We start from the raw sequence: 12,276 nt of genomic DNA, 5'->3' as shown, positions 1-12,276 counted from the left end.
CCTGGCTTCCTCAAGGGTAGGGGGAAGAACGGCCAGGTGGATGGCACAGGTGGGCTCTGGAAGAGGAACCTGGGGACTGGCCGCCTGAGCTTGTGTCCCACCATTGGTCTGTTTTGCTTGTCTTGGAGCACACTTCTCCCCAGGGTACCTTCCCGGCTCTGTTGTCCACCAGCAACAGGTTCTTTCTGCTTTCCGGCCCCTTCCCAGCCTCTCCCGATCCTCCTGCCCATTCCACCTCCTGTCACACTGCAGCGTGGAAGCAGGATGGTCGGTAGTGGACGTCTATCGTTTCCGCCTTCCACCATCCTTTCCTCCCCTCTGGTGCCATGTCCTCGCCTCTGTCTGGGAAGCCACCTCCTTCCCTGCGGCTAGTTCATGGGGGTCTGATGAACCCTCTTCCAGGAGATTGACATGTGACTGAGACTTAAGTCAACCAGAGCATTCCAGGCCACAGTGCCTGGCACATGGCCCGAGTCAGGCTACTCAGAGCCAGGAAGCTCAACCCCTGGGACTTTGGATTAAGCAATTAGGCAAGTGGATTTGTTTTTTTCCCACTGGAGTGGGAACCTTAAAGGATGCAGGGGCTGGAGCTTCTGCTGCCATCTTGCTGACAAGTGAAATGATAATGAAGGCCGCACAGCTAAAGGCAGAATAGAGAGTTGGAGAAAACCAGGCTCTCTTCACATGGTCTGAGCCCCTGAATCCAGCCATGCCTGAAAACACCTCTGCTCCCAGCAACATGAGCCAATGCCTTTCTTTATGCCTTGAGTCAGTTGAATTTTATGTCCCTGGAACTAAAAGTGTCCAGCCTTATGGGCTGAGAAAGACAATGGATGACCTCACTTTCTGAGCCTTCATAAGCTAGGGCTATGGCTACGTGGTTTGCCAAGAGATATTTCTTTCCCAATCACTGTGGGGACCTAAGGTTTTGGCAGCTTCTGCTTCCCACTCTCTGAAGGGTAGAAGGTGCTGGGTCAGCTTCTCTAGCCAACTCTGCTCCCCTAACAGCACAGCTATAGAGAGAGCCTTTCTTGGGGGCCAGTTCACAGAGAAGGGAGGGGTGGGCATAGGAGCCTAGGGTGTCTCTGAATAAAGGGGGGTGGTCTGGAAGATGAGCTCTGTCTTTGCCACAATTTATTTGAGTGCTGGGCCCATCTGGAGAGGGGTAGAGCAAACGGAGACCCAAAGAAGGACTTGAGGTCACTCAGCAAATGCACATTCCCAGATGGGACCTAAGTCTCTGACCACTGGTCTGGACTGCATCAGCCCTTTTGCACAGCCTTGCCTTGGGCCATCTGGTCAACCATTGCCCTTTGAGGGCCAGGGCCAGGGCCAGGGCAGCTCCCTCTAGCCCTTATCACTGAGGAATTCAGGCAGACTTTGGACTTCCTCTCCCACTTATTTCCCTATTCTAAACATCCTCATTATCCCTCTGGACTCCAGGCATATGGAGAGAGTTAGAAAATTCTCTGGCTGAATATAGCTAAGTCTACTGATCCCAGGGAAGAGTTCCAGGGTGGGATCTAGCTGGAGTGTGGGCTTCATACAGAGTGGGTGTTCTGTGCTCATGCTGTAGAGGTAGGTCTTAGAGGATATGTAAGAGTTAGATAATTAGAGGTAGAGTAAGAGCACCCCAGACAGCAAGATTGGCTTGTGCACAAGCATGGAGGCATGAAAATGCCTAATACATGCAAGCTTGCAAGAAGCATGGTGGAGCTACAGCAAGTTCTGTGGCATCAGGAGACAAGTTGGATGTAGGCAGGAGTGGGATTGGAAGGGCTGGGATGCCAGTTTTGAAGTGTGAACTTTGACTCCTAGGCCTTTGGGGACCATCAGAGATTTGAAGCAGGAGCCTGAGGATGGGAGTCACACATCTTACAAAGATCCCTCGGGTTGCAGGTGGTGGGGCTGAAAGCTACTGCACCAGTCCAGGCAGGGCCTAATGAGGCCTGGGTTAAGGCAGGCAGGGCAGTGGGTATAGAGGGGAGAGGGCCCACCTGGGCAGGTAGAATTAACAGGAGACATGGTTAATCCTCATCCCTAATCAGACTCAGGACTCTCCTGCCAACTCCTTTTCAGTCACCTAATAGCATGGCATGGGACAGAAGATGACCAGGATTGAGGAGATGCTGTGGGCTTCTTAACTGCCTAGGTCCCTTTTCCTGGCTTGAGGAACACCTGTCTTAAAGGAGGTATTGGAAGCCTAGTCTGGTCCCAAACTCTCCAGCCTCAGCTCAGCTGCAGGGTCAGGCTGACTTTAAGCTTACTTCTTGGAGCTCAGTCCTGCACAGGAATTGGTGAGGGGTGCAGGAGAAAGTCCTGCTTTCTCCTCCCATTGTGTGGCTCCCTGAGATCTGGGGCAAAGTCTGGGCTGGGGATGGGCATGGGGGTGAAGATGCTTGGAGTCGTAGCTGTAAGATGCTAGGAGCTCTGAAAGACAGGGTGGGCCCAGCTCCGGTTAGCAGGCCACATCCAATCCCCTAGTTGGCAGGCTGAGACCAGCCACTGCCTAGGGTCAGAACCCCCAGCCTCGACCCGGGGGAGCGGGAGTCCCCCTGAGGAGCAGCTGGTCTCCGAGAGGAGGCAAAATGCTGTAGGGCTGGCTAAGGTGAGAAGGAGGAAGACTCTGCAACTCTCCACGTACTGGGAGCCACCACGGATGATTTTGATTTGTGCTTCTGAGGTTTGTCATAGGAGGGCTCTTTTCCTCCTGCCTGAGCTTGTTAGAGGCGGCAGGGGGATGGGGAGTAGAGGGCAGGGGGCTCGGGAGCGGCCCCATTTACCTTCTCCCCCATTATTCCAGCCTTTAACAGAAGCCATCTCACACCCCACCATTTATTCACGCCCATCCCAGAAATTGCGGGGTAACAAAGAGACACAGGGAAACTGAGGACTCGGAGAGAAAGCAATGTGATCGAAGGCACACAGGACCGCAGCCCGGTGTCCCAGGCTGCCCCTGTGTGCTGGCTCTTGCCTGTGAATCGGTAAGGAGGTGGACATCCTTTCGTGAGAGGCCAGGGGTGAGGAGGGAAGGGCAGGAAGGGAGGGGGTAAGGGACATAGGAGGGTACGGTAGATCGTGGGATCCAGAAGTCACAGAAGAGAGGGGAACATGCTCCCAGCTTTGCAGACTGCACCAAAAGAAGTTGCAATAAAACCTCATCTTATATGTGAAGAGGCACGAGGAAGCCTGCTGGGGTGATGGGAATGTGTAGTAGATTGACCTGGGCGGTGGCTGCACAGGTATATGCACGTGTGACAAATCACGGAGCTGTCACTTCAGATTTATACATTTTACTATTATGATTAAAAAATATCTCTAATGTCCCAGGGCAGCATGTGGCACGCCATAGCCCCTCTGGAAGAAGTAGCTCTTCTTGGTGAGGTGGCAGAGCCCAGTTAAGACCACAGGTTCCGGAATCAGACTGTCTGCCACTTGCTGGCTGGGTGACTTGGGCAACTGAATCATCCTCATCTGTAAAATGGGGACAGAAACAGCATGACCTACTTCTAAGGTTGTGTCAAGGGTCACATGTAAAGGACACTAGCCAGGCACCAGGGGACTGCCAGCAGGGTTAGCCGTTATTGCCAAAGCCCTGGTTCAGCCCTCATGCCAGGCTGGCCCTGCCGTCTACACCCCAGCCTGGCCACAGCCATAGTGCCCTGCACAACCCCAGGCAGTGTGAGGGTCCTACCCACTGGGGGGTGGCAGCCATACCTACCAGAGAGGTCTCGAGTCTGTCAGCTCCCCTTGTCCCCCTACTGCAATCTGATTTCTCTTCCTTTTTCTGTATTTTTACATCCCTTTGCCAATAGCCCAAAGTCTGCTCTCTGCAAATCCAAATTTTGCCAGCCACATCTCCTGTTGGAGAAGGCCGAGCTCTGGGTGGTAGAAGAGTAGAATGAGAAGTGGGGGGTGTGTGTGTTGGTGGGGTCGGGGCGGGGGTGGGGGTGGGGGGGACACAGGGATACAGACTTGGGCTTGGGGCCAGAAAGAACTTTCCACAGCTCAGAGTGATACCAGGACAAGAGCTCTTGTAATTAGTAGAATCCAAGCAAAGACATCCAGCTTGTTCCCATCTAAGGGTTCCTCTTGGAAGGTTTCCTTTGGGCCAGGAAGCCTTCCAGGGTTTCTTTGCAGAGGATCACGTAGTGGTGGCTGGCAAAGCAGGGACAGCAGGGATTCTGGCTGAGCATTCAGTTTAAATCCCCTGCCCCTCGAAAGTGATCCTGGCCACCCCTAGGGAATTGGGGTTTGCAGGACTCAGTTTACAAACACAGTGTCTGTGGGTGACACAGATGTTGGTGCCACCAGCAAAGGGTCGGCACAGGGAGCCACAAGGCTGGGAGTCCTCGGTACACAGAGGTTGGTTGGTGAGCTCTTCCTCTCCTCTGGTGACCCGCTGTTCAGGAAGAACTTTTTTTTAAGTTAGATAGCAGGAGGCACTTCCTGAGAGAAGAAATCCTCATCTCAAGAACCACATGAGAAGGGATGCGTGTAATAACAACCCTGCCCAGTGGAGCCCAGCTCGATGTTCACTGCCAAGGTGCCCTGCTCCTTCCTGGTGACCCTGCCAGCTCGCGGTGCTGTCCCGCCAGACGGCGACAGGAAAGCTCCTGTGATAGGGCCCCCCCCCCAACATCACTTATCTTGTGGCGCTTGATTAAATTCTGTCTGGAGATATGTGAACACTAGATATTAAGGCATCCCTGTTAATGCTGTTAGGTGTAATGATAGCATCATTATAGTTAATATAGGAAAATGTCCTTTCGTTTTAGAGATGTGTCTTAAAATAATTTGGGGTAGAAGGCCAGAATGTCTATATTTTACTTTAAAATACTTCAGCCAAAAAGCAAATAATGCAAATACTAATTGCCAAGTGTTGACATCTGTCAATCCTAGGAATCGGGTAGTTGTGTGCTTATTATAGTATTCTCTCTACTTGTTTGAAAATTTTCCTAATAAAAGCAAAAAAAATATATAACTGTACATGTGGTGGAGAGGTTAAATTGTGTTTTGTTTTCTTCTTCAGATATACTTCTAAGGTAATAGAGTTTGTACATATTGAAATTTTCCACTTGGTGTAACGAAAACTGTTTTGTGTTGGGAAGTTGAACGGGAGGACGCAGTCTGGGAGGTTGACAGAAGGGGCCGGGAGACAGGGACAGGACTTCATATTGTCCCCTAGACCCCATTCCTCATCCATGGCCAGAGGGGCTGCAGTGAGGGGCCCAGCAGTGGCAGGAGGGTGGCGGGCTGGAGGCCCTACCTGGGCGTTATGGCACATGCTGGATTTCCACTGAGGCTGCCCGTGGTGTGACAGGGCCTGGCCCCCACCTCCCCGCCCTCTCTGAGAGACCCCCGGCCTACCTGGGCCTGGAGCCTCACCCTCCCAGGTTGTCTGGCCACCTCATTAGGCCATCCCTTATCCCCAGGACTCCTGCCTGCCCTGAGGACCCCTGGGCAGGTGAGGGCAAGAGATGGCTGTATAAATAAAGGTCCACAGGGCTCCCAGGCTGGGACCAAAAGGAAGGGATGGCCCGCCACACGGTTCACACCACTGCTTTCACCGCCTCCTTCAAGGCTCACAGGAGTTCTGCCTGGAAGACCAGTGCTGTTTCAGAGACACTGGGCTCCGGGGGAAGATTATATCCCAGGCAGAAGGCGGAGCTGGCTCCAGCCTAGCCTCCCTCCTCTTCCCAGTTCCCTGTCACCTCTCTTTTGTGGTAAGGAAACTGAGGCCCTTGCACAGAAATTAAAGATGTTCCCCAGGCCAACCGACCATTGCCATGGAGTGGAGTGAGGACCAGGTCTCCTGCCCCAGCTTGGGCTCCCCATGGAAGCCCCAGCAACCTCAGTGCACCAGGATGGGAGGGTGGAAACTTCCACAGGGAGCTCCTTCTTCCAGCACAGTCCCTGGGCTTCCCTGGCCTAACTGAGGTTGTCACTTTATTTGAGGAGGAGGCCTGTGAGCTGCAGCCCAAAGCTCACAGGGTGGCCTGTTGGGGGCCAAGAGAACCTGGGCAGCTGTGGCCAGCCTCTGGAGAGGCTAGAAGCAGGTGGCAGAGGCAGTAGGATGCCTGTGGCAAGGTGAGGACTTCAGGAGCCAGTGGCCAGTAACCTGCCTCAGAGGGGTAGGAGGAGCCAAGCCCCCTGCCCCAAACTCCTGGGCCATCCCAGGCTCTGCGGGGAGCTGGGAGCTTCCTCCTCCTTCTGGGGTCAGGCCTAATGGTCCTGCCAACAGAGGGTTGAAAGCTGGGTCCATTTGGCCACACTCTTCAGGGCACTGGCCTGCCTCCTCCAGGGAGCCTTCCCTGATTGTTCCTCTCACAACCCCTGCCCCCAGTTCTGGGAGGCTGTGCTCTCCCTGGGCTCAACCTCCCAAGTCACTGGGTCTGGTCCTCCCCACCAGCCCTGGAATCTTCCCAGGCAGGGCCTGGGTCTGCTCCTCCTCTGTGACCCAGGGTCACACCCCTTTCCCCTTGTGCTGGCCACTGCCCTGAGCCACTCTGTCACCATCCCTGTGCCCGCTGCACAGGGGTGTGGGGGCGGTGGAAGGCCTGACGGCTGGCCTTGGGGCAACTTCCTGCTCAGAGACACTGGAGGTTTTCTTTACCTTTTTGCTTCCCTGTTCAGAGATTTCCCTTTCCCAGGCTGAGGTCAGGGCACCATAAACAGGAGTGACTTAGCCTTGGGCCTTCAACCTGAACTTTGCAGCTGCCATTTTATGACTGTGATAACGTCCGCCCTGAGTCTGGCTGGAGCAGGATTGCCTGGTGTCCATTCCACGGGGGAGCGAGTGGTCACTGGCGGGGAGGAGGGGGAGGTAGAGAGGAAAATAGGGGCCCCTCACTCCAGCCTGCCCTCACCCAGTCCTGGCTCAGTCCCTTTCCCTTGCTCGCTGGGCCCAGCCCTGCACAGGGCTGTGAGGAACGTGGGAAGGTGAGAGACCCCAGCCCTTGACCCCACAGGATGGTCAGAACAGCCCCCACTGGGAGGTGAGTAGGGCTGAAGGCGGGGGGAGGGTTTGGTTTGCGGGTGCAATCAGGGAAGGCTGTCTAGAGGAGGAGACAGAGTTGGGCACTAAATGAATAAGATGTGGAGAGGCAGGGGAGGTAGGCATTGGGGGAGCCAAGCTTGGGCTGTCTCAGGAGGTGGGAGGCAGATATGGCTTGGTGCAAGAGGAGCCCCTGCTGCAACCATTCTGCCCTGGGCTCAGAAGCCTTCAGGGATGGGGGAACGGGGCATCAGCGGTGGTCCCAATATCCCTCGCTCATCCCAGAGGAGTTTCAGTGGCTGGGGCCCAGGGTTGGGCGAGCCAGAGAGTTGTTGGCAAGGCCTGGAGGCTTCCTGACACTGAGGGGCTGAGAGTGGTGCCAGAGCTGTGGCCTCAGGGCCGGAGCTCGGTGAGGCTTCAGGTGCTTAGGGGTGGGTCTCATGGCTATCAATGGGAGGAGGGGAGGCTCCTGCCAGTTGTCAGAGGTCTGCTCCTAGGACGGGCAGTGGGCTTCCCTCCCCAGGGTGTGCAAGACATCAGCTAGGTGGAAGCGCAGAGATTCTTCTCCTGGTGGGGGTGATGATAAGGGAGGTGATCATGGGGGATGTCTATGGACTAGATAGAATGGACTAGATAATCAAGATCCCTCATCCTCTCCCAGCCAATCAGGAGCAGGCATTTTAGGCCCTGCCCAAGCAGCAACTCCAGATTACCCAAGGCCTGAAGTAGGGGTAGGGAGAAAATCAACCTCTGTCCAGGGGGACAGGTGTGACTCTAGTATCTCTGGGCCTCTCTTTGCCCATCTGTAAAATGGCCTTGGGTAGACTCAGTGAGCCTTGAGTTCTTCTTGTTTTTAGAGTAAGATGAGCCATGCATCTCCTTCCTCGACCAGGGTCTACCCTGTGGCCCAGGTGAGTCATCCACAGATACACACACAAGCACACCCACACACAGGGCACATGGGTACACACGTGTCAGGGGCATACACATACCTCTGTTGGTAGGAAGCAGGAGGCCACTGTACGTTGGCTGTTGGCTCCCTGCTCAGCTTTCTCTATGCACATGCCAATCCATCCTGTTAAATACCACTCCTAACCCCTCACTGCCACCACCTTCCACCTTGGGTTCCCACCTTTTTGCTCTCCTCAGTGGGAGGACATAGGAAGAGGTCAGCCTGTCACCCACCTGATCCCAAGAGCCTCTTCTCAGGCTCACACCTGAGAAGGGTGCTGACACCCCACATACACCTCCAGACAGGCACAGCACACAACGACGACCCACAGTGAGTATCAGACCTTCCATTTCAATCGGCCACAGGACCCGACCCTGCACCCGCTGGCCTCCCCACTCCACGCACTCCCGCAGCCACTACCTGGAAGGCGAGTCTGGGGCCCACGCTCTCCCCACGCCCCTCCACCGATGCTGAGCCGGGAAGGAATGGGCAAGACCAAGACCCCACCCCTCGGGTCCAGATCCGGTCTGGGACGGAGGGAGGAGGCGAGACGGGGTGCTCGGCGCCCCTTATTCCCCTTACACAGACGCACGCACCGACGGCCGGGCTCCCGCCGCCCCCACTCCACCCCCAGCTGCAGGGACTCCCGGCGGCCGGGCGGACACTCACCGCGGGGCCGAGGGCGCAGGCGAGGGCGCCTGCCAGCACGCATAGCCAGCGAGCGGGCGGCAGGCTGGGCAGGCGCATGGTCCGCCCTGAGCCCGCGGCGCGCGGTCCCGCGCCTGTAATGGGCTGGCGGGCGGCGCACCACGCGGGCGATGGCCGGGAGCCTGGCAGACTGGCGCTGGCGCGGTGGCCCCGGCGCTAAGAGGCGCCGATTGGGGCTGGGGGCGGGCCCCGGGGGCTCGTCTGACGGGCGGCCGGGCTAGCCAATGGATCGGAGGAGGCGGGGCCGCCGCGCAGGTATGGGGCGGGGCCGAGGCGGCCCCGCGAGTGGGGAGTCCCCGCGCGCCCTCCGGCACTCCGCGCGTCAGTCTTCCGTGGTGAGGCACTCACAGGCCTTCCGCCCTTGGCGCGCATCTCTCGGGAATCTCGAGACCCCAACACGCCCCGTGCTCCCCGGTGTGGCTCACGACGTTCCCAAGCGTTCCCAAGTGGCCTCCCACCTCCGCACACCCGGTCTGCCCCATCCCAGGGCTCTACCTTCGGAGCCACCTCCTCCCCGAGGCCTCTCCGGCGGCCTCCCCACTTCCCACTTCTGCAACTCAGAGGGCATTACCAGACAGCAAGTGCCACTCATCTCCCCGGCGGCGGGCTGGGCCCTGCACCAGGGCCTGGGGCCGGCAGCGACGCGAGTACGTGGGGCCATTGTTTGGTCCATCTTCTACCGCCCCGACTCGTCCGTCGCGCCGAAGAGGCCGGGCGAGGGAGGGGAAGCGAGGGCGCGAATGAGGCCGGACTCTGGGTTCCTCGGCGCCGGCCCTGCTCCCGGGAGACCTGGCGAGGTGCTCGGCTCTGGATGAGCGCCCCTGCCCTTCAACCCACGGGGGACCTGGTCCAACCGGGGTGGCGCGACCGCGCCCTCGCATGTCTTGGCCGCAACACCTCCCGAGGGAGGCTGGGCCGAAATTCCAGCGCCCTCGCGCGGGGAGGGAAGGTCTGTTCCCAGCCCGCGGGGCGACTTGGCAGCTGCCCTAAAACGAACCAGAGACCTCCACTCGCCCGCTGTCCCTACTTTGCAGCCAGGGAGACTGGGGTCCAGAGGGGCCAGGACCCGAGCTGCCTGCCTCTAGTGCTGCGCTTCCCAGGCTGGGCGGCTCTTCCCCTGCGTGACATCCGGCTGGTCCTTAGGGCTCGGGCTATTCGCCCCGAGAATGGCGCGCGCTTTCACCGGCTCTGCGCCCTGGGAGCGCGTTTTCCTGTGGACCAAGCGCAGGTGGCTGACTCGCCCCCGGAAAGAACCTTCTTCCCGAGGGTTCAAACCCGCACAGCAGAGGCTGGAGGTGGCCGTCGTGGAGGCGGGACAGGATGCAAGGTGGATCAGTGTGATAGGAGGAGGGCACAGGACGCGCGGCTACTCGAAGGAGGTCCCGCCCCAGGCGCCCGCTGACCAGCAGGTGCGCGGCTGTTCCCGAAGACTCACTCGAGCTTCCCTCCCTACAGCGGCCAGGGAGACGCGGGCCGCTGCTGTGGGGTGGGCTTGCGGGGAGTCAGGGAAAAGCTGGGAAAGGATGAGCTCCCCAACCCTTCTCTTCCAGGCCTATCTGGGGTGTCACACTTGCTTTCCCCTCTCTCTCTATCTCTTTCTCTTTCCTTCCTTCTTCCCTTCCATCATTCCATCCACCTTCCTTTTTCTCCTCCTCTCTCTGCCTCTGTCCCCTCCTTCCTTCCCTTTCTCCCCCTTCCTCCCCATGCGTGATTATTAGTTGCTTCTTGTGCGCCAGACTCTGTGCCGAGCACTGAGGGCACAGAGGTGGAGAAGCTAGAGGCACCCCCTTGCCAAAGGAGGACCCCGGGAGCTATTGTGCTCCCCACAATTCCCACTTCCCTCCAGATATAACCAATGAGCCTGGACACACGCCCTCTCTCAGATTTGGGAGCTGTGATGGGGCCTCTGCCCTGGCCTTTCTGCGGCTTGGGCCCAAGGCCCCCAGTGGAGAGAGTGTTCAAATGATCGCCAGACCTCTCTCCAGCTGACCGCACTCCTGGGAACCCCCATTAGCCTCAGTTCCCCAGCAAGGTAGCAGAATCGTGCCCTTGTTCTGGGGAGGTGCCTCTGCTGGCATGGTGTCCTAGACCTGAAGAGCAGATCTGTGGCTCTCATAAATCCTCAGCCTCCTGGGCTGAGACCTCAACACACACGTTCTGTAGAAATCCTGCTGTTCATGCTCCATCCCGTGGCCTGTTGGAGTTCTCGCACTGTCTCTGAGGATGGGGGTCTTGGGTACTTGAGAGTGCATTGATGGGGATGAGGGTTGGGGATAGGAGGGAGCCAGACCCCACTTTGCCACCTGACTGACCCCCAACAGGTGGCTGGTGGGCAGGGAGAGGAAGGAAGGGGAGGGAATCTTGAGGCTACCAGCGGGCACACGTTGCCTTCCCCTAGCTCTGGAGGGTGGCCCACATCCCCCTCCTCAGTTAGAAGCTGAAGGCATTAAGAGTGATCAAACGGGGCCTCCTGATGCCCTTGCAGTCCTGGATCCCAGGACAGGACTGGAGAAAGTGACTCAGGGAGAATAGTTTCCCTGCAGATGCTTTGCAATGAAAAATCAGTTCTTTGTTCTTTCAGAATTGTTCCCCTGGGGGATCCACCCTTCCTTACCTATCAAAGGGCCTAAAACATACTCAGAAGGGAAAGGAGCAGAAAAAAGAAAATAGCAAAACTGAATAAAAGCCTACAAAATTCAACCAACACTAAGTTTGCTCATGTTCCAACTAATTGTTCCCAAATGTTCTAAGGCACTGGGGGTGGGGGTGGGGGTGGGGCAGTCAACCAGGGACCCACTCTTGGAGAGTCCTGTGGGATCCGATGAGGGAGCCATCCTTTTGCTCACTCAGGTGATCTGGGAAGGCATCTGGGAGTGGGAGGGATGTCAGAAGAAGAGACGGGGCAGACAGGCTACCTGAGGGAATGGGAAGCAGTTACAGCAATCTCTGTTCCTCGTCTCCCACCCTGTCCAAAGCCTGAGCCGCTCTGGAGTCCAAGAGTGGGGAGATGGACCACAGCCACCTCCTGCTCTCTGTTTCCCCATGCCCTCCTGCATGGATTTCTCCCTGGGGTATTTTCTTCTGAGGTCTCCCTTACTGGATCCCCAAAACCTGTCCCCAGTCTCTCGCCCAAGCTCCCACTTCCCTTCTACATGCCAGCATCTCAGGGCTGCAGGATGCGGGAGGTGGAGGGAAAGAGAGAGAAGCAGAGTCACTTGCCATCCCCCGTGACAACAGGCACGGTGGGAAGGGAATCTGCAGTTACTCATTCTGAGCCTGCCTGGCTTCCTGCCTGTCTCATCCCCGTGGTGTGTGCCACCCTCGCCTCCTCTAGTCCTTTAAGCCACCTGTCAGAATCATGCATTCACTGCCTTCAGGGCTCCCAGCTCAGGAGCTCAGTGGTGGTGAAGTTCTGTGGTGAAGTAGGAGGGACCATCGAGTGGCCTTGACCTGCACGGTGAAGGCCAGGCCAGGACAAGGTGAGGAAACCACCTTGGTTTGGGGACTCACTGCTGGAGGATTCCCCTGCCAGAGCCACCCACACTGCGGTCTAGATGCAGGCAGTGTTTGACTTTTCTGGGCTTCTGAGTTGGAGGGACCTACACATATACCTGTAGGT

General features: G+C 57.3%; 1 protein-coding gene across 2 annotated transcripts in view; it reads right to left on the bottom strand.

Annotated features, from left to right (window-relative positions):
* The window catches only part of VIPR1 (vasoactive intestinal peptide receptor 1), a 33,519-nt gene extending 24,710 nt beyond the window's left edge, over positions 1-8,809 (bottom strand). For both annotated transcript variants that reach the window (XM_012770251.3, XM_012770252.3), the window contains exon 1: positions 8,619-8,809. In XM_012770251.3, coding sequence (XP_012625705.1) covers positions 8,619-8,696 — 78 coding nt within the window. In that variant the 5' untranslated portion in view covers positions 8,697-8,809. The remainder of the gene's footprint in view (positions 1-8,618) is intronic.
* Positions 8,810-12,276: the final 3,467 nt, after the last annotated feature.

Source organism: Microcebus murinus, chromosome 1 (genome assembly GCF_040939455.1).
Source record: "Microcebus murinus isolate Inina chromosome 1, M.murinus_Inina_mat1.0, whole genome shotgun sequence".
NCBI lineage: Eukaryota > Metazoa > Chordata > Mammalia > Primates > Cheirogaleidae > Microcebus > Microcebus murinus.
This window is presented reverse-complemented; position numbering and strand designations above follow the sequence as displayed.